Raw genomic sequence first — 26,274 nt, 5'->3', positions numbered from 1 at the left:
CAGTTCCATGTAGTCTATCAGTTGTATCTGCCATTCTTCCAGTGTGGGTAGATCTTGAGTTTTCCAATGTTTTGCGAGAAGTATCCTTGCTGCTGTTGTTGCATACATAAAAAATGTCTGGTCCTTCTTTGCCACCCCTTGGCCGACAATACCCAAAAGGAAAGCCTCTGGTTTCTTAGTGAAGGTATATTTAAATACCTTTTTCAGTTCATTATAAATCATTTCCCAGAACGCCTTCACTTTAGGGCAAGTCCACCAGAGGTGGAAGAACGTTCCCTCGCACTCTTTGCATTTCCAACACTTATTATCAGACAGGTGGTAAATTTTAGCAAGTTTGACTGGGGTCATATACCATCTATAAATCATTTTCATTACATTTTCTTTCAGGGCGTTACATGCAGTAAATTTCAATCCATTACTCCACAACCTCTCCCAGTCCTCAAACATGATATTATGCCCAATGTCCTGTGCCCACCTTATCATAGCCGATTTAACCGTTTCGTCTTGTGTATTCCATTTCAACAGCAAGTTATACATCCTTGAAAGTACCTTAATCTTTGGTTCTAACAATTCTGTTTCTAGTTTCGATTTCTCCACCTGGAACCCTAGTTTCTTATCATTTTTAAAAACTTCTTTAATCTGAGCGTAATGTAACCAATCTCGCACTTTGTCTTTCATTTTCTCCAGACTCTGCAATTTCCAATTGTCTCCATCCTTTTCTAGTATTTCCCAATATTTTGGCCATTTAGCCTCCATATTGGGTCTTTTTCGGGCCTTGGCTTCCAAAGGTGAAAGCCACCTTGGTGTTTTATTTTCCAGCAAGTCTTTATATTTTGACCAGACATTAAACAATGATTTTCTGACAATATGGTTCTTAAAGGCCTTGTTTGCTTTAACCTTGTCATACCATAAATATGCATGCCATCCAAAGGTATTGTTAAACCCTTCCAAATCTAACACATCAGTGTCTTCAAGAAGTAGCCAGTCTTTTAGCCAGCAAAACGCTGCGGCTTCGTAATACAACTTTAAGTCTGGCAGGGCAAAGCCCCCTCTTTGTTTTGCATCGGTTAATATCTTAAACTTAATTCTGGGCTTTTTGCCCTGCCAGACAAACTTGGAAATGTCTCTCTGCCACTTCTGAAAGCACTCCGTTTTGTCCAAAACCTGAAGTGTTTGAAATAAGAACAACATCCTTGGCAATACATTCATCTTGATAGCCGCAATTCGGCCTAACAAAGAAAGTTTCAATTTTGACCAACTATCTAAGTCTCTCTTAATTTCTGTCCAACATTTTTCATAATTGTCCTTAAATAGACTTAGATTTTTTGCTGTTATGTTTACCCCTAGGTATTTTACTTTTTTAACCACATTGAGTTCCATCTCATTCTGAAACCGTTCTGACTCTGTATTAGTCAAGTTTTTCCCCAGAACCTTAGTTTTCTGTTTATTTAATTTAAATCCAGCCACCCGACCAAAGTCATTAATCAGTTGTAATACTCTTTTCGTACTGGGCTCTGGCTTCTGCAAGGTCAAAACCAGGTCATCTGCAAAAGCTTTTAATTTATATTGTTTCTGACCGACCTGAATTCCTTCCACCAACTGATCCCTTCTAATCATGTTCAATAGCACTTCCAGAACCGAAATAAATAACAAAGGGGAAATAGGGCAACCTTGTCGTGTCCCTTTTTCAATTTTAAACTCTTCCGTAACCACATTATTAACTATCAGTTTAGCTTTCTGTTCTGAATATATCGCCTCAATCCCATTCTCAAAACCCCGTCCCACTCCCATCTCTTTTAAATTTCCCATCATAAATTTCCAGGAGATATTGTCAAAGGCCTTCTCCGCATCTATAAAAATTAAAACTGCTTTTGTATTTATATCTGTTTGCAAAAGTTCCAAAATGTCAATAATGTTCCTTGTATTAGCAAACAGATGTCTTCCTGGGAGAAAGCCAGCCTGGTCCTTATGAATTACTTCATTTAAAACTTTTTTAAATCTATTTGCCAAAATGTCTGCAAATATTTTGTAATCCACATTTAAAAGAGAGATGGGACGGTAGTTCTTAAGTTGTGTCTTTTCAGCTTCCGACTTTGGTATTAATGTGATAAACGCTTCCTTCCACGACTCCGGTGCCCTCCTCCCCTCCATAATTTCATTGCTGACCTCCATCAAAGGTTGTATCAAATAGTCTTTCAATGTCTTATAGTACTTGGAGGTCAGCCCATCTGGTCCTGGAGATTTGCCAAGTTGCATGTTCTGGATAGCTTGTTCGATCTCCTGTCGTGTTATTTTAGAATTCAGGATTGTCCTATTTTCTTGTGACAATTTAGATAATCCGTTTTTTGCCAAAAATTGTTTAATCTCAACATCATCTTGCGGCCCTTGGGTGTATAATTTTTTGAAGTATCTCTGGAAACACTTTCTAATGTCCACTGGATTCTGGATGTTTTTTCCATCAACCTCTAAGTTTGTAACAGTATTTAATCTTTGTCTTCTCTTCAACTGCCAAGCTAGCAGTTTTCCACATTTATTCGCCGACTCAAACGTTTTTTGTTTCATTAATTTAACCTTCCATTCAATTTCCTGATTTATCAATTTAGAATATTGTGTTTGATAAAGTTTAATTTCTCTCAGAGTTGGCTGTGACTTCGGATTCACTCTTAATTTCTTCTCTAATTCTTTTATTTTATCCAAGATCTTATCTTTTTTCTCATTTTGTGTTCTTTTCTTCACTGCATTCTGTTGTATCAAGAATCCCCTCATTACAGCTTTGCTTGCGTCCCAGATTATTCTTTTTTCCACCATATTATTCATGTTTATCTCAAAATAGTCCTTCAAAACTTTTTGGGCCTTCTTGGTAATTTCCTGATCTCTAAACAAATTGTCATTCATCTTCCATCTAAAGGATCCAGTTGGTAATAGTGTCATATCCATCTTTACTGCATTGTGGTCGGAGCAGGTCTTTGGGCAGATTTCTACTTTTCTGACCTTAGGTGCCAGGCCTCTAGAAATCCATATTTGGTCGATTCTTGTCCAGGTCAGTTGGGCTTCAGAAAAGAATGTTCCCTCTCTTCCTAGTGGGTTCTTTGTCCTCCAGATGTCAATCAAGTCCATATTGTCAATCATTTCAAAAAAGGTTTTAGGTAGTCTGCCGTCTTTTGTAACATTTTGACTTTGTGACTTGTCCATGTTAGTTGATACGACCCCATTCATATCTCCCATCATTATGATGTTGTTGTAGTCTAGATAGTCCAGCATTGTCTCCTGCAACTTCTTGTAAAATTCCGATTTCCCTTCATTAGGTGCATAAATTCCTAATATCAGCAGTTTCTCTCCTTGATATTGTATCTCAATAGCCAAAATTCTTCCATGTTCATCTTTAAATAGAAATTTAGGTGACAGGCTCTCTTTTGCATATATCACTACGCCTCTCTTCTTAACTTTGTCCGAAGATACAAATTCCTGGCCCAATCTTTTATTTATTAACACTTTTCTGTGGAGCCTCGTCACATGTGTTTCTTGTAAACAAATAATGTCCAATTGTTCTTTTTTTAATATATGAAATATTTTCTTCCTTTTTTCCGGAATGTTACAACCATTAATATTCCAGCTCAACAGTTGCAGAGACATCCTGAACTATCTGGTTATTTTTCAAGGGGTGGTATCTTCTCAGGGTCTTCAGGTTCCACAGATGCTGATGTTGGTATTGGCGTTGCCTCAGGCCCAGAAGGTAGTTCAATTCTTTTTTGAAGGTCCTCTCCGTGTGTAGACAGGAATTTATCTCTCTCTTCCAGTGTTCTCACTTTGACCTTTCTCCCTCTAAAGGTAAAAGATAATCCTTGAGGAAATTCCCACCTGAATGGAATTGCGTTGCTCCTTAGTAGTTTGACAAGTTCAGAATAGGCGGTTCTAAGGTCAAGCAGTAGTCTTGGGATATCTTTATAAATTTCAATTCTTCTATCCAACACCTCCAGTGATTTTACAAAGTGTAGTCCCAAAATCTTATCCCTTTCCTCCTTTGATCTCAATGTTATCAAACAGTCTCTGGGCCTCTCCTTCTTTATGAATCTTCCAAGTCTGAAAGCTGACACAATTTTAAAGTCCTTTTCTTCCAAGTTCCAGAACTTGGAGAATTCTTTGGTCAAAAACTCAGTTAGATTTCCTTCTTCTGCCTCTTGTAGTGATCTAATCCTTAAGTTGTTCTCACGGTTTCGCAGTTCTATCATCGAGAGATAAATCTGATGTTCCCCAACTTGTTTAGTGAGTGGTCTTACCTCTTGCTCTAAATTTTCAAATCTTTGTCTGGTGTCCTCAGTCAATTTCCGATTTTCTGCTGAGGCCTCCGTTAGCTGTCCAATTGCTTGTGCATTCTGTACCACTTGTGTGGTTAGTTTATTTAGACATTCTGTGTTTTTATCAATCTTTGCTGATTGCGCATCTGCTTTCTTGTCCAAAGCTTCCAATTTTTCAAAGATTTTGTCTAGTACAGAAGCAGATGCTCCTGAGGCCATATCTTCCAGTTGTAACTGCTCTGCTTCGCCCTCACCCTCCACTTCTGAGGGCAAAGTAGGCACAGATGATCTGCGTGTCTGTGAGGCTGAGGTTAGAGTTGTTAGAGTTGTTTGTTTAGCTCTCCCTCTTTTTCTTGTGCCACTCATTCCAACGTTATCTGTCAGTCAAGGTCACACTGAGTTGTTCCCATGGGAATGGAAAGGTCCAGAGCAGGCAAACAGCAAGGGAATCGAAAGTAAAAAGTGTATGTAAAATCACTGTTATAATCCAATCCTCTAGAGGGAGCTTAATCTGTCTTTCAGAGTCTAATTTAATGTCCAAGAATCCTTCAAATACAAATGTTTAGCAGAGTTTGTAAATGGTCACTTTGTTGCAGACAGTGCTTATTTATCTCCAAAAAGAATGTTTCAAATTTAAAAGGTCTCAATACCCTCAGATTGTTTCAAGTTCCAATATACAGTATCCAAATCTGCAGTACTGACAGCTCCCTTAGTACTCAGGCAGCTCCTGACTCTGGGTTTCACCTTCTAATTTGTAATCCAATAAGAGGAGGAAAGTCAAGTGCAAATAGAAATCCCAAATCTTTAACTTAAAGTCTTTACTTTAAGATGCAAGTTCAAATAGATGCTTAGATCTGTAAAACTTAGAGTCTCTTTCTTTCAGCCTCCACTCCTCCAGCTGATTGCTTTTTTTCAAGTTCAATGGCTGCGGAAGACGGACTTCCTGCTTCCACGTCTCTCCGCTCACAGCCAAGTTCAAGCCAATTTAAGTTTCCCTTTTAAAGTCTCAAATTTCAAGTGATTCAGTCTTTTACTCACAAATTAGTTGCTTTTTCGTCCGGATCCGTAATTTAGCAGGAAAAGGGATCAGCGCTCACCGACAGAAGCAGCGCGGCTTCGCTCCTCAGGCTGTGAAACAGCTCACAGCGCCGCAACCCCCCTCCGTGCTCCGGAGCCCCTTACGGGGTTCCTTCTGCACTTGGAGGGTCGCTCTAGGCGCCCACCGAGCCTCAAGACCCCAGGCTCTTGCCGCCTGGGGTTTTCCGAAGTGGGTCTCCGCTTCGCCGTAGCGGACGACCCGTTGCCTGCGGAGCCTCCTCTCCCGTTCAGAAGAGGACCGCCATTGCCGTTCGCGCCGCCCCCGGAAGTCTCTGCTTTTCATTTTAAACTATCTCCTTCTCTTATGTGCTAAAGAGGAGAGGGGAGGAGAGAATATTCAAGCCCAAGGCTTGTCAGAGCCTTTGCTTATAATGCTAGAAACCATGGTTTAGCATTATGTGAGGTGAGGCCAGGTAAAGAGGTTAGAAAAATAAACTTGGAAGAATTAATCTGAGAATGGATGAGTGGGAGTTATGGGAGGAGCAGGATGTCAATGTCAATAAGACAAGGTGTCAGTGTAGATTTGTGCACACAGAATGCGTTTCAGTGATAGGTGTCAGATATTACTTAAGATTTGGCTGCTGGTGTTCCTTATAATGTTCACAGGGGGATGTGCACAGGCTGCCTGCACTTGTGGAACCAGCACAAGTTGCCTGTACAATTATCCTATCACAATTATGAGAAGAGCCGTTGACCAAATGCCAGAGTGGCATTCATTTGACTAATGACATTTCTGGTAACCTCTAAAGCCACTTGGGGTTTTGTGGGCTATGTGCGAACATTGGAAAGCTGAAACCGTATCATCCTCCAGTAACTACTCTGCTTCTTCTTTTTCTACAGATTATATCTTTACTAGAGCTGGTTTGCTCCTGCTGTGGACAGGTCCCCCAGGCCTTGGCTCTCTATTACGATGAACTTGCCAACTTGATTCAGAAAGGGAATTTGGATTCTCAGATCCTGGTAGGTTATAGAGCTATTGGTCTGCATCCATTCAGTTACAGACATTGTATAACCGTAGCTGGGATAATATTAGCTGAAACAGTAGTCTGGTAAATCATGGTAAACCGTAATCTGAAGCAATTGTGCTCGTGCACATTGCTCCAGTTGTTCCTACTGCTCCCTTTACCAAGCTGAGACGAAAGCAACCACAACGCTAGCTTAGCATCACATGCAAACCATTGTTCATGGTTTGTTTCTCTCTCTATAAGCCATGAGTTGAAGGTTTGTTTTTTACTTCATGCTCTTGGTTTATATGGAAGAAACAAACCATGAACGCTGGTTCACACGTAACACTCCGCCAGCACTGTGGTTGGTTTTCACCTGGCTTTTGGCAATGGAAGAAGCAGGGTGGATGCAATTTGAATAACATGCACCAGCATGCTGCATGTTTGTGGTAAGCCATAGTTTGTTTCTGACTTCTTCTGACTTCTACACCCTAAAATCTTTTTTCCTCAAAGAAAGTTTAACTTATTGCTTTACTAAATCCTTAAATAAAATAATATATTGTTTTTGGAGGGAAAATAAGTTTTTGGCACCACACCTAAGTGTCATACAACTTGAACCAGTATTGGGAGTAGATTAGGCTAATTAAAGTCTAGAAGGGTAAAGGGGTTCTCAGTGGAAGCAGTCAGAGGAAAAGTAGTGGGGGGGGGGAAAGGAGGAGTTGCTTTAGCTAGTTTGCATGCTTCACTTCCTCCTTTAGCCTGCACCGTCATCCTTCTTCAACATAATTCTTTAAAATGAATTTTCCCTGTGGAACTGTCATTCTTTCAGGAGTGGATTGAGAACAGTGTGGAGAAGGACTTTGAGAGAGATTTTGTGACAGATCTTCTCCCTATAGAGGACAGGTATTTCAGGAAAAAAAACACCATTCACCGCCTTCAATACAAAAAAATTCAATTAGTTTTTGTAGCATTGGCCATCAATTGATATTTGATTCCTCTGCAGTGCTTTCCTGCTCCCAGTGAAGTCCCTGTATAGCTTGGAAGATGACAAAAGTGAGGGAATAATTGCTATTAACTTGTTGCCTCTGCTGTCCCAGAGCTATTTGAGCAAGAATGTAGATGAAGTAGCAGCTAAGAGCCATGACAAAAGGTCAGTGGTGCTTCTGTGTTCTTATTGAGATGAATAGATAATATCCTTGGCCAAGGCAGAATGTGACTCCTAATGCATACTTTTTAAAATTTAAATGGAATCATGGAAATATGTTGTTCCTTCAGAAAGAATTAGTCAGGATGCTTATGAAGAAAATACGCAGACATTTCTGATAAATGTAAAAACAAGGGGAAAGAGCAGCAGACTCACAGTATTCCTTTTCAAAACACGTCTCATTGCCTTGCCACAGCTCACGGTCCCTATCTCTCCAGTTTGCTTAGTAGTGCATCTGTGTCTCCCAATTATCCCAACTTTTCCCCCTAGTCCTTGCATATGGGAACAAAGATTCCAGTTTCATGAGAGGAGGCAATTTATGCAACAAGAAAGATGCAGTCAAATTTAAATATACTTTTAAAAATTTGCCAAGTTTTGCATTGTCAGAAGAACGTAGTAAGAACACATAAAGCTGCCTTAAGCAAAGTCCAAACTATTTATTCACCTAGCATAGTATTGTCTGGGGTTGGGGTGGCTAACCTGTGGCCCTCTATACATAAACACAATGAATATGCCTATTAAAGAGATCCCCCAAGGAAACTACTGTTGGTTTTTTAAAGTATTAAGTGGTGTGAGATAACTTGGTGGTCATTTATTGGTCCTATATAGATTTAGACCAGGGCAGCCAACATAGTTGTTGGACTCCAGTTCCTATCATCCCAGACCGTTGGCCATGCTGGGTGGAGCTGATGAGAGCTGGAGTCCATCAATGTCTGGAAAGGCTGCAAGTTAGCTACTCCTGATCTAGGGCTTCAGACTGGTCTTTCCAAGCCATGTCTGGAGATACTGAAGACTGGACTAGGACATTTTTCATTTCTTCTCTCCTTTCTCTCCCCAGGGTAGTGTCTCCTCTGTGTTTGTCACCATTCTTCCGGCTGCTGAGACTCTGCATGGCAGAACTGAATCAAGGGAGCTTAGATGATGTTGATGCCCTATTAGGTACAGGTTATGGACAGTTATCTCTGTGAATGAATGGCATTTATTGCCTTAGTCCATGGACTACAGCAGAAGATAGTTGGCTCTGCCTGACCTAATCTGTCCTGTAATCTCTTTGAGGGTTTAGGATGTTCAGAGCTAGGTTGTGAGCAAAACATCTTATCTTCTAATTTGTCGTCTCTTAAGTTATACTATTCATCCCCCATAATAGACTGAATTACAGTAGTACCTCGAGTTAAGTATTTAATTCGTTCCGGAGGTCCGTTCTTAACCTGAAACTGTTCTTAACCTGAAGCACCACTTTAGCTAATGGGGTCTCCTGCTGCTGCTGAGCCACCGGAGCACGATTTCTGTTTTTGTCCTGAAGCAAAGTTCTTAACCCGAGGTACTATTTCTGGGTTAGTGGAGTCTGTAACCTGAAGCGTATGTAACCCGAGGTACCACTGTACTAGGAATCACTGGTCGTGTGCCGTTTACCTCTCAGGACAGCTGAACTTAGTTCTGTGGTACTCTGGGAAGGATAAGGTGCTAGCTACTATATACAAATGCAACAGCTCAGAGGGATGGATTCTGAAGGTGGCAGTGGGTGGGTGCTTTGATTATGTTGAACTTAAGTTAACTTAAGCCCTGGGGTTTTGCCATGTTTGTTACAGGGTGTCCTTTGTATCTGACCAACTTGGAGGTGGTAGGAAAGTTAGATTCCTTATCGAAGCAAGAGCGTGAATTCCTTTGTTCTCTTCTATTTCATGCCCTCAACTGGTTCCGTGAGGTGAGCAGTACTATACAAGAAATAGTTAATTTCCTATTCCTTCAAATTCAGGCTAATACGCCAGATGTCTGTCTGAAATGACAAGTACCATCTCCCCAAAAACATAAAGGGAAGCTTTCCTAAACTGGGTTCTGTGTGTGTCTAAATGGATTCATATTTTCATGACATAAATATTATTTTTGTGTTTGGGAGTGAAGAAGTGTGTGGCTTCCTGACTGGTATACGTAATAAAACACATGCCTTCAGAAGTACACACTTTTTATAATACAGATATTAATATTTGTAACTGGAAAAATAAGTGTACAAAGGAGCCGCCAGGATTCTTTTTTTAAAAAATTGTTTTGTTTGTCACATTACTTTGGAAAAGAGTGTCTGCCCCAAGATGTCAGAGCACTGTCTCATGCAGTATAGTACAGCAATTTCAAAAAACATATCTGCATCATTAAAGCTGTGGGTTCCTGGTCAAGGGGATGAGATTTGCAGATGCACTTCACCATGTTGTTTGGCTGACATTTTATGGTCCAAGTCAGCAACTTATTTTTAACAGGTGATGTATTTGGAATTGGACAAAGGCTGAAGGACACAATCCTTATTGTGGAGTGCATTAAGATGTCTCTCCGGTGTGCTCTGGAAGTATCAGATTCGATAAAAGGTTTAGCAGCCATCCTAGATTAGCAGAGGTAGCTAGGAAAGGAGATGTCCCTTTCTTGGTTTCACAATTTCGCTTTGCCTTTCAAGGTGGTGAATGCCTTCTGTCAACAAGATGACCCCGAGATAAAGGGGAAAGTTTTGACTCGGTTACAGAACATTACGGAGCTACAGTGTCTGCTGGAAAAATGCTTGGCAGGTGAGCAAGAACAAAATGCAGGGTTAAAGGGCATGGGGGAAAGAGAATATCCAGTATCTGCATATGTCTACAAGTAGATGGGCTGGCAAACAGGTTGACTGTGGTTTTTCTGCGTGTGTAGGATTGCTGCACAGTTCAGAGTTACCTGTGTATTTCTCATTGCCACATGGAAATACAATTCATGTAGAAACTTTGTAATGTATGAAGGCTGCCTTAATGTAGTTAACAAAATTGCTTCCCCTTTTGTTTTTCAGCAAGCCCTGGATATGTTCCCCCTCTTGCAAATTTTGATTCTGAAACCTCAGAAGGAGTACCTGTCATCAATACCATTGGTGCCACCAAAAAGAAGAGCAAAGGTAACATATGTTAAACTTTATTTTTAAAATAAACATTGATGGAAGGATATAATTGAGACTATAAACTTTTTTTGCAAATAAGTACAGAAATGCAGAAGAGGTAATGCAATAATAAGACTATATAGCGCAGCACCTCAAGCTTAAAGTATAATTGTGTCTTTGTTCAGTCAAGGATTCTGTATATTATGGCCTGTATACAATGGCCTATATACCATGGTGCTGCAGGAGTATCAGAAGGGCTGGGTCAACTGGAGGAAGGGATTTTGTGGCTGCAGCAAGGCCTCCACACTGAGAAGGTTTATTCAGTTCTCTGTCTCTATGGCTGCTCCTTCTTGTGAGTAGTAGTACGGCAGCAGTCCCTGCTGCGCTAGTGGCATTCCTTTGGAGAGTGAAGATAGGGAGAAAGGTGTTAGCATGAAGGTATTGATTGTTCTCCATGTCTGAGGGGCAGCCTTTGTTTCGAAGGTGCCCAGTGTTTGTGGTGTGTGCATAGTGCCTTTCTCCAAGTGCCCCCAGCCCCTCTCCTGAATGCAAAGTCCCTATGCAGGGAGCCTGTGAGACAGCATAACACACCACAGATGTCAAGAAGTGCACAATTTGAATCCTGCAGGTGCTGTAGATCCACTGGGTCCAGAAGTCCCATTTGGAGTGGCCTCAGTTGGGCACCAGGTGCTGCTGGGCCCAATTACTTGAGGATCAGGTCTTCTTCGTTGACTTCTGTGTTGTTGTTTTCATTAGGCCATCCTTTTTGCTAGCTTAACTGACGCAGGGCTCCTAGGGTCACATGACTGATCTGACAGGGCTTGGGATGCACATTATGCCCCCCCTCCCTCCCTCCTGTTCTGTAATGCCCCTTATTCTGGGCTTGCACCAGCTTTGGCTGCTGCAGGAGTTTGCATAGCTCCATCTGAGCCAAGGGTGGGGACTTAGCTGTGTCAGGAACTTGCCAGCTTAGCTGGGGATCTGCTGCATCCCAAGATGCTCATCCCAACAGATCTTGCCCCCTTTCCTTCTATTTGTGAAATGCTCCCTTGTTTTTCAGGGCAAAAAACTCCCAAATCTGATAATGGCAAAAACGGTTCTGCAGACAACTCACAACTGGATGAGAACACAGAAGCAAATCAGCCTGAAGCTGAGATCAGCCAGCCAGAGAAGGTTCTATATAGCCCAAGTTATTTTGAGGAGTATACAAAAGGAAACTAAAAAGAGCAGAGTGGGGTGCTGTGGATTTTTTTCTAGAAATCTGAGCTTTCTTCTCTCCCTGATTATGAACATCCTCTCATGAAAAATCTGATAAACCGCATGATAAAAAAGCAGCATTGGTGCAAGCATGCCAGGGTAATTGGTATCCACTCAGTAGCTTAAGGGGTTGGGGCCAGCAAAAATGCATTTCAGATTCTTAGGGTGCCTTGGATTTTTCAAGTCTTAAATCAGTGTACCCATGATTTGTTATTTTTCTTATATTCTTTCCTTCTGGATGTGTAGTACACTGGCAGCATATACAAATACATGCCCCCTTAGTGAAAATCTAAGACCAGACATTAATGAAGAAGCACCATAATCTGAATGTGCAGTCATTTCCATATTGTTTGTCAATGCTTCTATCTTCCCATTCTGTGATGCTCTTCCAATTCTATTGTCCTATAGCTGTTTTTAAGCACAGACTTGGATGGCTATCTACCTGTCAGGGATTCTATAGCAGCAGCATTTCTTGCATCAGCAGAGGGTTGGGCAAAGATACCTTTGAGATGCCTTACATTTCTATGATTCTATACTGTTGAAAGGGGAATTTGCACAGTCTGTATCTGTATATGCCACCTGTGTATTTCATCTTATCAAATGCCATTGAGAACCAATGCTGGCCAAATGCAGTGTTACTTTTGCAGTTGACTGGCACTCAGTCAGTTCCCAGAGATGTGTCCTGTGCAAAGAGATATGTTCTTGTTCTTCTTTTGTTTTCAGGACTCCACAGAAAAAGAACCAGAGACTCCTTTGGTACCACTGCAGAGTTATAGTGCGTATTTCCGTGAACTAGACTTAGAGGTTTTTAGCATTATTCACAGTGGCCTGCTGACCAAATCTGCTCTGGATACGGAGATGCACGCAAAGGCACGTAAATTTAAAGAACCATGACACAAACTTCAGTGTACTTACTCTCACCTGTTGTGGTGCTAATACACAGCAGCAACACACACACTTGTCCCATCCTACTCTGATATCTCCTGAACTAGCATTTTTATGCAGTGCTATATTTAAATGCCTGAAGGTCCTAGAATACTTCATTTATAGGCGCCATAGGAGCATTTGGCTTAATTGTGTCATATTCTTCCCTTAACTTTTTAGACCCATGAAGTGGTGCAGATTGGGCCAACACAGCTTCTGTTCCTTTTGGACGATCTGAGTCGTAAGTTGGAACACATGCTGATTCCAGTTGCTGCAAAGAGAGCCCCCTTTTTTAAGGTACGTACAAAAGAGATAGCAAGAAGGCAATGTGTTTCTTATGTCAGGGACCAAATGCAGCTCCCCAGGCCTCTCTAGCCTGCAGGACTCTCCCCAGGGCATACATCCTCCCGAACCACAGTTGTCATCAGCTCTGCTTTACAACCTACTTGAGGGTTTTTTTCCCAGTTGAAATGTGTCCTTGAATTCTGATAGTGCTTCTTGCTTGCCTGGGTGGAGGGCAGAGAGGGATGTGGTGAGTGTGTAGAAATTAGCCTAAGTAACACACTCTCTTTGTCCCTTTTGAATTCTGATTCACTCTTGTATACTTCCTGGTTTGATCAAATCTTAGTTTGCTGTTAAACCTGATTTAGTAAACCATGTTTTGATCAAAGTAGGAAGCTGGGGAGGGAAGACGAGCGGGGAGGGAGGAAGTCCAAGCCACATTTTTCCAGGTTTGTGCTCTTCAAAAGGTGTGCCCAGCTTTACGCTGGTACCAGCCATGCACTTTAGTCTATACTGGAGACAATTTCATGTTTGCTGAGCATTCATTGGTAAAATCCCTTTCACCTATACTAAGGTTTGATCACTGCATAAAACTTTAAAAACCTTGGATTTTCTACAGGGAAAAGGAAATAGAAATGTTGGATTCTCACATCTTTGTCAAAGATCATCTCAAGAAGTGATTGAATATGCTGTTGAACTCTTGAAGCCACTGTGTAACCACATGGAAAATATGCACAACTACTTCCAGGTTAGAAAGTAAATTGCTTAGACTACATCAACATACAATGTGTGTTTTATCAGGTATGGGGTTTGTTTCCATCATGAGTGTTTTGTAAAGTAGGTGGATCACAATGTAAGCAAGCAAATGGCAGCTTTTTACTTAATAGTTTGTTCTTCAATTAAGGCACTGATTGCAGAGAACCATGGTGTGATCGATGGGCCAAGGGTCAACATTCAAGAACACCACCTCATGTCATCCTGTTACCAGCGATTATTGCAAGTCTTTCACCTTCTGTTTGCTTGGTGAGTGTGTGGAAGTGCAAATATGACAGTGAGGATGAACCATCACTCTTATTTTAGGGCTCTTATTTTTCTTCTTGGCTAGGACTCCCATCAAACAAGCCATTCTTAGCTAAGGTCAGGAATGGGCTCCTGTGAAGCTCATTGTCATATAGCCCTGACACAGTTACTTTGTCAGATTAAGACAAGAATGTAAGCAAAACTTTAGGGTGCTCAACTATGTAATCAGAGCTGATAGTCCTCTGCTGTAGAAATGAGTCCCAAGATTTCTGACGACATGTGGCTGGCAGTCTGTGCATGAAAAGCATACAGAGCTTGAAGAATGCTTACATTTCTCTTCCCCACACTAGGCATTATTGCAAAAGGTGATTGATGTCTTCTCTTTCCTCAGGAGTGGATTTTCTCAACACGAAAACCATAGCTTGCTGAAATCTGGTCTTCGTGTCCTAGCACATAGACTCAAGCCAGGGGAGAGAGATCTCCCTCTTGAGGAGTTGCTCAGGTAAAATAAAGAACATGTCCCTCATGGTGCACCCCTTAGTGTTTTTTTAGTCCCATTCTGAATACACCACCTTTCCTCTTGTCAAAGTGCCTGATCCTTCCCGATAGTTTTTCAAATGGATCTAAAAGGTAAAGATTCAGAAACAGGATATAGGATCCATCACTGGGCACGGGAAACTGAATATTAGAATGTGTTTATTATGCCAATATATCAGCAATGTTGTTAATAATAATAATAATAATAATAGTAATAATAATAATAATAATAATAATAATAATAATTTCTTTTTTGTATCCTATAGTCAGAGTTTTCAGTACTTACTGAACTTCCAGCACAGTATTCCCAACATTTACTGTGCACTGAGCCTCACTCAGCTTCTGCTTGTCATTACTGAAAAATCTGGGACTAGCCAGAAAAGCAATGAAATAGGTAATGTGTACAGAGTTTCCTTGCATTGCATAGCTTTAATTTGTATAAATTATGTGTAGTTTTGAGTGTTTCAGCAAGCACATTGAAGAAGGCATGCTATGCTTTCAAGAAATAAAATGTTGAAATGATTTAATTTATGGTTAGTGTTTCTTAACTAACCTAGATGGAAAGTAGGATTCCAAAGTGGATGATGCACACAATGTTTGTACGTCTTATTGGAAATTCCCTGAAAACAGGGGGAGCTTTGTATGTCACAACCCAACAGAGATCATTGAAAAATAGTTGCAGGATTATGAGACTATGACTCCAGTGGGTGCAGAACCACAGGTGCTTGAGCCCACAGATGTCACAAATGGCAAGAAATAAAAGTTGATGCAAAATCACATGGTGTGTTCAACACATGTTATCTGCCTAGCTCATGGATAGCCAGTATGGTGCCCCTAAAATGTTGCTGGACTACAACTCTCATCATGCCAGACCGTAGGCTTTCTTGGCTGGCCTAATGGGAGTTGGAGTTCAGCAACCTCAGGATAGCCCCATGCTGGCTACCTGACTGAGACACTGAAAGCGGATCAACAGACTGTTGCATGCCCTACACAATAAAATAAATCCATGCATTCTTCTTTTGTTCTTCTTCGACAGCTTCCATCACTAAACATTTTCTCTGCCAATCATGGCTGCAGCCCAGTGGAATTCGTCAGAAGGGCACCCAGTTTAATGATGCTCTCCACACTTTGTTCTGGTAAGGATGGCTTTATGTTTGAGATATAAGCATAATGCTCTCTACTTTCATTCCCACAAAAAGATCATGATGTAGCAGCCAGTTTATCTCATTTGACATTGAAAATGCCTCATTGGCAACTACTGAGATTGTTTAAAAATCACAATTTCTGTTAGGTAGATTTATTGCTTTATTCTTGGCGTCCAGCACACTTCCCCCTGCGGGCCTCTGCAGGTCGTAAAGCAATTAGCAGAATTGCACAGCGTCCGTGTTGAAAGGGCAGTAAAAAAAGTCCCACACGTTTCTTCTTTCCTAATAGCACTTTATTTGCTCAAAAGTAGCATATTTACAATTCATAAACACCATCTGATTCAAGCTGCATTTTGCGTCCTTCTCTCTCAGCAGCTGCGTAACTAAACTGCTTTCACTTTTCACTCAGCTCACAGCATTCCAAGCTGCTTTCGTCATGTCCTGGCTTACTTCCCTTGTAAGCGCCTCCTCTCAGCCTCGAGACACAGAAGGTTAACCCTTCACTACACCCAACAATTTCTAATCAAATTGCATTTGTAATTATGCTACATTTTTATAATTATGAATGTTGATGAAATAGGGAGGAAAACATCTTTTATGCTTTTCTAGTACATCAAGCCAAATGTAATGTAATGTAGTATAAGCCTTATAAGGCTTTCTGATACCATATGGAATTCTGGTAATTTTTGTAAAAAAAATTGTTCCACACAGTATCTATATGGAGCACACAGATAATATATTGAAGGCGATAGAAGACATTTGCAGTGTTGGGATTCCGCAGCTGATTCAGTCTTCTAAGGATGAATACTCTTCCACTTACCCTACGTTGACCAGGTAATGGGGACCTTGAGATTTATTTTTTCCATTGAACAGTTCTCCAAAAAGAAGGAATATTGGAGAAACTTATATTATGTATACAGCATAAATAATATGTAAATGCTTCAGAGAATAAGAATGCTCAGAAAGCTGTGTATTATTTCAAAATGGTGTGACTTCAGCACAACTTTCTATTTTCACCAGGCAAACTTTTCCAGTTTTCTTCCGAGTGATGATGGCTCAGCTTGAAAGCTCAGCGAAAAGCATTTCTGCTGGAAAACCATCAGATTCCAGTGAGGTAGGGTGACATAGGGTATCTGAGATTTCTAGCAGGAAGTCTGCATGCCATAGCTCTGGCAGAATGTGTTAGAGCGTGTTCAGCCTCACCATGTACTTCATTCCTGAAGCTCAGAGCTGATTTTGCACAAGTACAATAACTAAGTGGTAAAATAGCACATTTGTAATCGATTGTAAATGTGCGCAGACACAAACACTCCATGGCATTTAAGCACAATTGGATTGAAAGTACTTGCTGGAGGAAGATCAAACCCTCACTTGCATTGTTTATTGTAGGGAACCTCAGTCATATAAATGTGTTGTCTTTCATAACTGACAGTGGCCTAAGTGAGATGTAACACTAACCTGTGATTTAGCATTGTGTGAACAAGCCTAGGTGAACCTCAGACTTGCTCATCACCACTGCCTCTCCCTCTCACCTCGAGGAACATATCTCCTGGCAGCAGCCAGATGATACCCAAATAAACATATTTCTACTCTTGTTATTCCACAGGTCCAGCTAGAGAAGTTGCTACGCTGGAACCTGGCTGTCCGGGATTTCCACATCCTTGTTAATTTAGTCAAGGTGAGCAGCCTTCACATTAACAAGGAACATGCATTGCTGGAATATGACCGTGCAGGATTCCTGTATTCTTATCCATTTAGTCAAAACGAGTGCCTTTATGTTTAACCTGGAGAAGAGTAAAAATAATAATGTGATAACCATCATCAAACATCTGAAGGGACTGCCATGCAGAAACAGGGGGCTGTTCCAGAGTGCAGACTAGAATCAATGGGTGGAAATTGCAGGGAAGCTGATTTTGGCTAAACATTAGGAGAAACTTCCTAACAGCAATTTCTTACAAGAGCTGTTCAGCTGGAATGAGCTGCCTCAGGACCTTGTACAGACTTTTACGTTCATTGGGAAGGTGGGAGGAATTGCTTTAACTAGCATTCTGGCTTCTCATCATTCTTTCTGCTGGATCCTTTACTCTTTCCAAACAGGTATTTGACAGTAGGCCTGTGCTCAGTGCTTGCCTGAAGGTAAGTTGAGGATCTGATGACAATGGTGGCTCCCACAGGGGCTTACAAATGCATGAGAAGACAATCCCTGCCTTCAAGCTCACACAAAAGAAAAGGGGGCTGGGAGAGAGCAGGGCGGGGGGAAGCAAGCTCAGGTGCTATTTCTTAGTTACAGAGATCTGCAGTGAACAACAGGAATTGAGGAAAAAATGGAGAGCATCCAAAAGTTGCTGGTCTCTCAGTGCCAAAAACAACCCAGGCAATCTAGGACTTCCAAGAGCCTTCCACTCTGATACTTCAATTTGACTCTGCACCTGGCTATAATTGCAAGGCAGGGAGCACAGAACTTCATTCAGTGAAAGGTGCTTATTATGTGAACTTGGATGTAGGTATGAGGGAGCACCATGCTGATACTTGAAATTACTGGCACATGTACCTACCTACAAGTATTCCTGCTACAGTAGAGAAACTTTGGAGCACAAATACCTTTTGATTACATAGCTACATTGCACTACAGGCATCCTATGAAACAGTTCGTGAGATTGTTTGGGAGAAACTATAGAAATTAAAATGATGTAAATTGGTGGCAGGGATATGCTTTAATACTTCTTCCCTGATTAGGCTGGAAAGGGAAATAAACAAATATGCAAGGTTCCATGCTCTGTGTTGTAAACTCGTGGCTTGTTCAAATAGCATCTCCTAATTATTGTAAGCAATTACCACATTTTCTGCCTTTTTGTCTTTGCTCCATGTAGTATGGGCGTCTTTTTGTGGAAACATTCTTGAAGCTTGGCATGCCCCTATTGGACTGCAGCTTTAAAAAACACAGGGTAAGGTGTTGGAAACAGGGCTGTCTTCTGATTGACACGGGAATGGACTGAACAATTTGTGGCTGCTCTTTCTAAGCATGGAGTATAGTGACTGTGCAAATGATACAATGAAAATGGGGGAGGAAATGTTTGGTATAACTGAGTTGATCTGAGAACTGAACAGTGCTAATAGTGAAACAACTTATGTGCCTTAGTGACACTTCCTTGCAAACCTGCCATGACCCAGAGCATGGGATAATAGTAAGACAGTAACTCAGATAAGGGCTGTTTCGTGTGTTACTTTTAAATGTACATCTCAAAGAGGTTTAGGGGACATGTGGCAAATATGGGCATCATACAAGTACACTTGTCCAGGAACTAAGACTGTACACTTGGTAGCAAACCTGAGTTTGGTGTGATGTAATATGCAAAGCCGTCCTAATTGGTTCAGTATACCCAATTGAGTGAAAATAGAGCCTTGAGTTAGTGATAATGCAGTATTCCAAGTAGCCCAATAGGTGGCAGTTTTGAACAGGCTTGTAAATGGTTTTCTTCCGCCTTCCAGGAGGATGTGCAGAGTTTGCTGAAAACCTTGCAGCTGAGCACTAGACAACTTCACCACATATGTGGCCATTCCAAGGTAAAGAAGGCTACAAAAAAGGTGTTGGCTTCTAATTTAGTACAATCTGGTCAATCTGCTTTAAGTTCTCTATCAGAGTATGCTCAGTCTTCCCATTTCAGTGATTATTTGTAATGAATTGCAAATACAGTAAAAGGCTGGGAATCTCCAGGTTGTACTCCAGCTATTCTTGCTTTATCCATTCCTGTCCATGCATAATAAGAAGGGTCCGGCTAATGTTTTTATAAGCTAATTGCTATTAGCCTGTAAGTCTGACCTTTATTATTATGGACATATCACAACCACAGGTATATTCTTCTGGAAGGCTAAATTGTCATCATCTGTTTTGCTACTCCTGATATTGTTGTTTTTTGTTGTTGTTTTGTTGTTGTAAAATAGTAGTAGTAGTAATATAATATTCAACGCTGATCAACTTAAGAAGGTTATATTTATGGCAGCAGACCCTTTCCTGCTCCCCTATGCCCCACTGCCAGTCCTGTTGCCTACAACTTGTTCCTTGATCTTACACTTGTCCTTTTAGAGTTAGCAACTGGGAGAGAAGGTAGAAAACAAACTTCAGAAGAAAGAGCAAGTTTGTCGAAAGGCAACAAGCTACAATATCAATAGCACTCTTAAGTTTATAATATACATTTTACAATCTTTATACTATTTAGTTATAACAACCATATTGAAGGTCGTTATTTCCATCATAGCAGAGACAGGGAGATAAAACCTTGCTGAATGCCATTCAGTGCATTCATAAAACAGGATTTGAAGCCAGATTTCCTATATCCCAAACAAACTGAACAATCCTGATTAAATACAGAAAAAGATGCAGATAAGGATTGTTAATTTCCTTCTGTGCATTTCATCCATGTGTAGATTCATCAAGACACAGGACTCACCAGCCATGTACCCCTACTGAAGAAATCCCTTGAGCTGTTTGTTTACCGAGTGAAAGCAATGCTGGCTCTCAATCATTGTCAGGAAGCTTTCTGGGTGGGCGTCCTCAAAAACAGGGATCTGCAGGTGAGAATATATATGTGTACAGCGCTACTTGGTTTCTTGTGAATGGCTCATTGACTGAGCTTGGTGGAATTTGAATGGACATCATTATTCAAGTATTAGCAGAGTAAATAACATTTAAATACATGGAAGATCATAACTTTTATGTTATCAGATGTCTTTTTAGAAAGCTGAGTGAACACTAAGCAAGCTCTGTATGGTGAAGAAATGGTAAAGTTAAAATTGTTGGAACTAGATGAGCCATGTGCAACTGCAACGTTATATTGATCTGGGTTCCTCTTCTCTCATCCATGGTGCAGATAGCGTCATAGTGTCTAGTTGTTGCTAACTTGAATGATTTATTTCGATGGAGATCATCTGAAAGGGCCTCTGAACTCAAAGAAATTAATTTTCAGTACTGGCTTTTGGAAGCCAGTTTGCTGACAGTGTGATTATCCTCTTCAATTGAATGATATACGGGTAACATTGACACACACAGTATTTAAGTGAAATAGAATAAGAAATAAGCCCTTTCTTAAATTAAAAGTATTTGTGCCGAGTCCTTCCAGTAGAATGTTTGAAGCAGCTCATAACACACCTTCAAAATACAGGTAAGTAGCCGTGTTGGTCTGACGCAGTCGAAATAAATAAAAAAATTGTCCAGAACAAACTTAGTTGGTCTCCAAGGTGCTACTGGACAATTTATTTATTTTTTATTTCTTCAAAATACAGTCTGTGACAAATGCAAGAACAGCTAAAAAGGGGCAGGGGCAGCAACCAAAAGAGCTTTAAAACCAAATAGTCATATGCCAGGAGTCAAATGCTTGTCTAAAACAAAAGGTCTTCACAGACTAGCAGAAAGCCAGTCAAGAGAGAGGAGAGTTCCATTTTTGAGTGGCATCATAAGTTTATTGTGTCCATTTTAGGGAGAAGAGATTCTTTCACAGGCATCTCAAGCTAGCAAGATGGAGGAGGAGATTTCCAAGCTTCCTACAGAGGTAATTGTCTAAAGCACCTATTGTGGTTGTTGTTGTTTTTATGATCATTATATTCTGCAGTAGGGGAAGGGTCAAGATTATCATTCTGTTTCTGGTACAGGAAATGCACAATGATAAGATGTCTTCACTGTTGTTGTAATCTGAGCTGTGCCACTGTTGCTTCTTTCTCACTAACATCTTTTGCACGAAATGAGCTGCAGCCTGTAGGCTCGAGGGGGGGGGTAGGCTGACCAATGGGCATAATCCGGTTAGCCTAATGAGATAAGATTAAGATGGAAATGGCACTCTGAACCATTCCTTTCTTGGACATGGAAAGGCAGCAATTTGCACATTGGTGAAACCTACCCCTAACTTTATATATATGCTAATAAGGTTTAAACTGGTGGTGAGGGGCCAAGAAATATTTGGGGTTGTGGTGGCTAGCTCAATGAAAATGCTTATAGATAATGTGCATACATCTGTATCCCTTAATCTTCACCGCTTGTGCATCAGTGCCATGATTTTTTTTTCCCAGGAGGAGGAGGAGGAAGAAGGGGAAGATTCAGAGAATGAAGATGGGATGGATATCAAAGACAGTGATGAAGACAGCTCTGATTAGCATGGGCTATACTGGCTTAATTCTTCATGGCATAATTACTGGAACTAGCAAATTAAAGGAAGCAAATATTGAATGGATTGTGTGTCCAGAACACCTGTGCTTCAGTGAGCTTATGTGGATCTCTAGAAATATTTGCACCTTGAAAATCAAAGCACTTTTCTCCTTGTATCCAGATCTGTCTCCCTTTTTCTCTCTCATATGCCTTGCTCTCTGTCCATCCTTAAATATTCTCCACCCGTGATGTAAAAACAAAACATACAACTTTTCATTTGAGTCAAGAATCAATATTTGAAATGTTTGATTAAACATTTGAAAAAATACTAAAATGTTCATTTTGGTTGCTTTCGTCTCATGAAAATATTTCATTGCTCGTTTGTATAGTGTTCTAGCCTGTTGTGTTGTTTGTAGTGCTAAATGCAGAAATATGTATTAAGATCTTTGGAGTTTCATTCACAAATTTACTAAATAAAGTAGAAATCCTAACTGTTGCATGCTGTGGCAAGAGTTTAAAGGGGCTAAAGGGGCACAAATGACATTTCTGTAGGTTTAATTAACCTTCGACAGTTGTGTCCCTTACCCACAAGTCATTTCAAGGCTTCTATGACATTGTCTATATGCATTTAAATAGGGCAATTGAATGCTATGGAATCATGTCCATCTCTACACATTGAAAAAATATAAATATTGCTATCCTGAATTGCCCAACTAGCTTTAGTCTTTCAAGTATTGCTGTTATCTCTATTTAATATGAAATACATGTAGCTTTCCAGAGCGTAAGAAAATGTTAAGTAAGCAGAGAATCAATCATGCCCCAAATTTCATGAATTAGTTGGGAAGGAAAGCAAATATATGTCTCCTGTTTGTGTAACTTTTTATCTTACAGGGGTGTTAACTGGGGTTTGAATATGTCTTTAAGGTGTGGGATTTGCATTTTAAATTTGGGCAGTCCTGCTTTTTAAAGTCCCTTAGGCCTTTAACTATAATGCTTGATTTTAAATGCTTTATCATAGGGGCACAGCAGTTTCTTCCCTCATAATGGCTATGAAGGAAGGAGTTTTTGTGTCATAAGCTTTCAAGTCCAGAGAAGCATTAATTCCACAGTGTAAAAGTAATACGCAATGCTGCCATATTGGCTTCTGCAGCTACACATCAAAGCTATGAAAAAGAAGAAAATCTGGTAAACCACAACATCAGGAAAGATAAGTATTGTAGGCAAAAGAGTGTGTTCTGAGCCCTTTTCTTAAAAGCATAAGAAGCACAAATATGTTTAAAATTGACTTAGCAAGAGAGTCTTACGCTTATAAATCATGCGATCTCCCTCTTGCAGGCTTTACGTATGGTAGACCTGACTTTCCTTAATCTAAAAAAGCCCCTCACTACTGGGCCTCAGAAGAGAAATACAAGCAAAAGATTGAACCCACAACAAACCCAAATGCCAACTCTGTCTCTACATCTGCTCAGCAAGCCTAGACTTGCCGCAGTGCGCAGACTCGCGGGTTTGGGGAGGGCGGGGCCCAGGGAAGGACGGCGCACGCGCACTGCAACCTTGGGCCTGCTCCTGCGAGACAGGGAAAAGGAAGCCTGGGGAGAGGGGCCGCGTCTTGTGCGCAAGCGCAGCAGCGTCCGTGGCCGGGGAGGGGGGGTGGTCTGCTCCCAGCTGTCGGTCATGTCGGTGCAAGAGGACCCGGTTCAGCGCGAGATCCACCAGGACTGGGCCAACCGCGAGTACATCGAGGTGATCACCAGCTCCATCAAGAAGATCGCGGACTTCCTCAACTCCTTCGGTACAGAAGCCGCCGCCCTGGCCTCCTTCCTTCCTTCCCTGTGGGGGTCGCGATTCCTGCCAAGCGGGGCGGGGGGGTGTCTGGCTGGGGGCGCTGCTTGCCCACCTTTACTTTCCCTTTTCTCCTCCTGCAGACATGTCTTGCCGCTCGCGCCTGGCCACGCTCAACGAGAAGCTGACGGCGCTGGAGAGGCGGATCGAATACATCGAGGCCCGGGTAAGGCGGCGGCGGCGGCTCCTTAGGATGGGGGACCCCGGAAGGCGATGACCCCCTTTGCCTGGCTGGCTGCACCCTCGGCCGACTTGGCTTCGGGGATTCTGCTGCCACGACCCCCTGCTCCAGGCACGGAAGCCAGGCTTGCTTTTGCCCTCCCTGGAGGTTGAGAGGAACCAAAGTGGTCAGGCAGCAGGTTGGGCGCAGGGATGTAAGAAGCCGCCAAATGCTGAGTCAGATCTGGACCATCCAGCTTAGTATGACCTGTGCTGATGGGCAAGTGGCTCTGCAGGGTTTCAGTCAAGGAATCTTGCCAGCGCTAACTGGATATGCCTGCAATGGAACCGCTGCCACTTAGCTATGGCCCTTGTGTGCTTGAATGATTCATAAATAAGGCACCTCATGGGTCATCTAGTTCAACCCCCTGCACTGCAAAAGCCTTCCAGTCAGCTTCTGCCTTTCCTCCCAAACCTTCCTGTACATAGAAAACTAGCATATAAGGGAGAAGGCAGTCACATTGTGATACAAGCCTTTTTTGTTGTTGCCTGGAGCCTTCTTCATCACACACATTTGGCCCACACATTCTACCAAGAAAAATCCGCTACACTTAACGCTGTATTTGATTTTAAGTTATCATATTAGGGGAAAGTACATGTGTTATTTATATATTTCATAACATGTATACATTGCTTGATTTTTTTTTTAAAGCAGTTTACAAAAGTGCTACCAGAGTGGCATGAAGTAGGTTATTGATGCTCCTTTCTGAAATTTTGGTTGGCATAGTGAAGGTATTGACTTAACATGGATTTGGGATTGTTTCATATGGGTCAGCCCAGCTACTTTTGCTTTATTTTTAGATTTTAAGGCGTTATGTGATCAAGTGTGCACACAAAAAATAATAATATCTATACTCCTGCACCAATACTACATATAAGTTTCCTAAAGAAACTTAGGAATATCCTCTTCCCCCTTCCCCTCCCAGGAAACCACATTGCAAGGCAAGCAAGCTCTCTTCTTTCTTTTGACAGGTAACAAAAGGTGAAACGCTGACATAGGGTGGCGGAGGCTGGCAGGGAGCCAACCTGGAAAAAAAATGTGCAGCTGTTTACGAAGCTGACGATCAGACATCAAGTTTCTTCATTTCTTAATATGGATGGGAGTTACGCTCGTCTCTGCCCCTTGGGAAGCTGCATCCCCCATTTGGAGCCTGTGACTTTGTGCGGGTGATTTCCACCTGAAATGGCTAAATTGTACAAGAGCATGTTTAATTATGTGGTTTTTATACAAGCCGATTTATGCGCTTGCAAAGCTCTCTTTAACAGAATCTTTATGAAACCAAATCTTCATTTCTGGGAACACAATGATGGTGGTGATGTTGTTTTTTAACAGTTGAAACAGACCAGGATGTTGGGACTGTGCATAGTGGGCAGTTTCAATATACACAGTAAGAGCATCCTGTGGCTGACTTTTGCTGCTGGAAGGTATCGGTTCATTTCGCTGCGGTTGTCCAACAGAATAAATGTGCAGTGTGTTTTGGGGGCAGGGGGAGACTTATCATGTGCCAAGGGAGGGGGGCTTAGTTTTCTAAGTATTTTGTATTCTCTGATGTAACTTGGGGTATCTTTTTTTCCATTTGTGTTTCAACAATAAAACCTCCTGTGCTTAACAAGTCTGGTCAGTCTGCAGCTAGAGTTTGGGATGGGTGTGCATAAGGGATATTGCCACCGTGTATTTAGCCCATCCAATGCCAGAATAGTGTGAGTGTCCAAGAAAATATTGGTGGACACTTGCAGCTCCCCAGTGTATCCATAGATAAACATTTTAAATGTTTGTGTAAATTTATTTTTATTTTAATATTGTGGAATTCAGTGTTGTGCTAGGAGATTGACCTGTCACTGCAAGCACTTCTGCTCGCCCAGTGGAACAATATCCCCCATGTGCTGTTCTGGGGGTTCTTCCAACCCGAGTGCATGTGGAGGAGGTGTTGCAGGGATGCAGAGAGAGAAGAGGGTAGCCCCACTGTGCTAGTGGGAGAATCTGCCCTGGCTACTACCAGTAGGACCAGGTAGTTGGATTTGGCTCAGTTGCTGTGAACTTGATGGTGAGCACTGGGTAATAAATCAAATGAACAACTAATAATAAAAAATAGATATAAATAGTATACTGCTTAGATGCCTATTTTGGCCTAAGTTATATATTAGTTAATTTTAAAATAACAATAGGCACTGAAAGCTGGGGCAAACCACCATTTATCCACCATGCCACAAACTCTGAGCATGTCAAAGCTATCCATGCCTCTAGAGCAGGGATGAGGAACTGGTGGCCCTCCAGATATACTTGGGCTCCCAATTCCCGTCAGCCCCAGTCAGCATGGCCAGTGGGCAAGGAGGAAGGGAGTTTTAAGTACAACATGAGGCAGCTCTTGGGTGTAACTAGGGAAAAGGCCCTGCTCCAGGTCTCCCGAGTTGAGGCTGAGTAAAGGTTTCAGCTTATCCTAGCTAGACATGTTCAAAAAAAAATAAAAAAATTGTCCAGTA

The 26,274-nt window shown here is 41.5% G+C and overlaps 2 protein-coding genes across 2 annotated transcripts in view; both read left to right on the top strand.

The window, feature by feature from the left end:
* The window catches only part of FANCD2 (FA complementation group D2), a 42,554-nt gene extending 20,488 nt beyond the window's left edge, over positions 1-22,066 (top strand). The window contains exons 21-44 of the mRNA XM_080993486.1: positions 6,234-6,353; positions 7,167-7,240; positions 7,341-7,487; positions 8,380-8,480; positions 9,131-9,246; positions 9,985-10,093; positions 10,348-10,449; positions 11,492-11,604; positions 12,412-12,558; positions 12,793-12,909; positions 13,514-13,642; positions 13,799-13,917; positions 14,306-14,416; positions 14,718-14,845; positions 15,488-15,587; positions 16,308-16,430; positions 16,617-16,710; positions 17,203-17,274; positions 17,694-17,732; positions 18,467-18,541; positions 19,086-19,160; positions 20,022-20,168; positions 21,071-21,142; positions 21,660-22,066. Of these exons, the coding sequence (XP_080849612.1) occupies positions 6,234-6,353; positions 7,167-7,240; positions 7,341-7,487; positions 8,380-8,480; positions 9,131-9,246; positions 9,985-10,093; positions 10,348-10,449; positions 11,492-11,604; positions 12,412-12,558; positions 12,793-12,909; positions 13,514-13,642; positions 13,799-13,917; positions 14,306-14,416; positions 14,718-14,845; positions 15,488-15,587; positions 16,308-16,430; positions 16,617-16,710; positions 17,203-17,274; positions 17,694-17,732; positions 18,467-18,541; positions 19,086-19,160; positions 20,022-20,168; positions 21,071-21,142; positions 21,660-21,740 (2,511 nt within the window). The 3' untranslated portion in view covers positions 21,741-22,066. The remainder of the gene's footprint in view (positions 1-6,233; positions 6,354-7,166; positions 7,241-7,340; positions 7,488-8,379; positions 8,481-9,130; positions 9,247-9,984; positions 10,094-10,347; positions 10,450-11,491; positions 11,605-12,411; positions 12,559-12,792; positions 12,910-13,513; positions 13,643-13,798; positions 13,918-14,305; positions 14,417-14,717; positions 14,846-15,487; positions 15,588-16,307; positions 16,431-16,616; positions 16,711-17,202; positions 17,275-17,693; positions 17,733-18,466; positions 18,542-19,085; positions 19,161-20,021; positions 20,169-21,070; positions 21,143-21,659) is intronic.
* Positions 22,067-23,316: 1,250 nt separating this feature from the next.
* On the top strand, positions 23,317-25,406 carry BRK1 (BRICK1 subunit of SCAR/WAVE actin nucleating complex). The gene is made up of 3 exons (XM_080993484.1): positions 23,317-23,524; positions 23,658-23,740; positions 24,766-25,406. Exons 1-3 carry the CDS (start codon positions 23,407-23,409, stop codon positions 24,790-24,792), a joined length of 228 nt encoding a protein of 75 aa, XP_080849610.1. The 5' UTR covers positions 23,317-23,406; the 3' UTR covers positions 24,793-25,406.
* The last annotated feature ends 868 nt before the right edge of the window (positions 25,407-26,274 follow it).

Source organism: Podarcis pityusensis (assembly GCF_964106645.2).
Source record: "Podarcis pityusensis genome assembly, chromosome: 2".
In the NCBI taxonomy this organism is placed as follows: Eukaryota; Metazoa; Chordata; class Lepidosauria; order Squamata; family Lacertidae; genus Podarcis; species Podarcis pityusensis.
The sequence above is the reverse complement of the archived record's forward strand: the minus strand, read 5'-3'. Positions and strand labels throughout refer to the sequence as shown.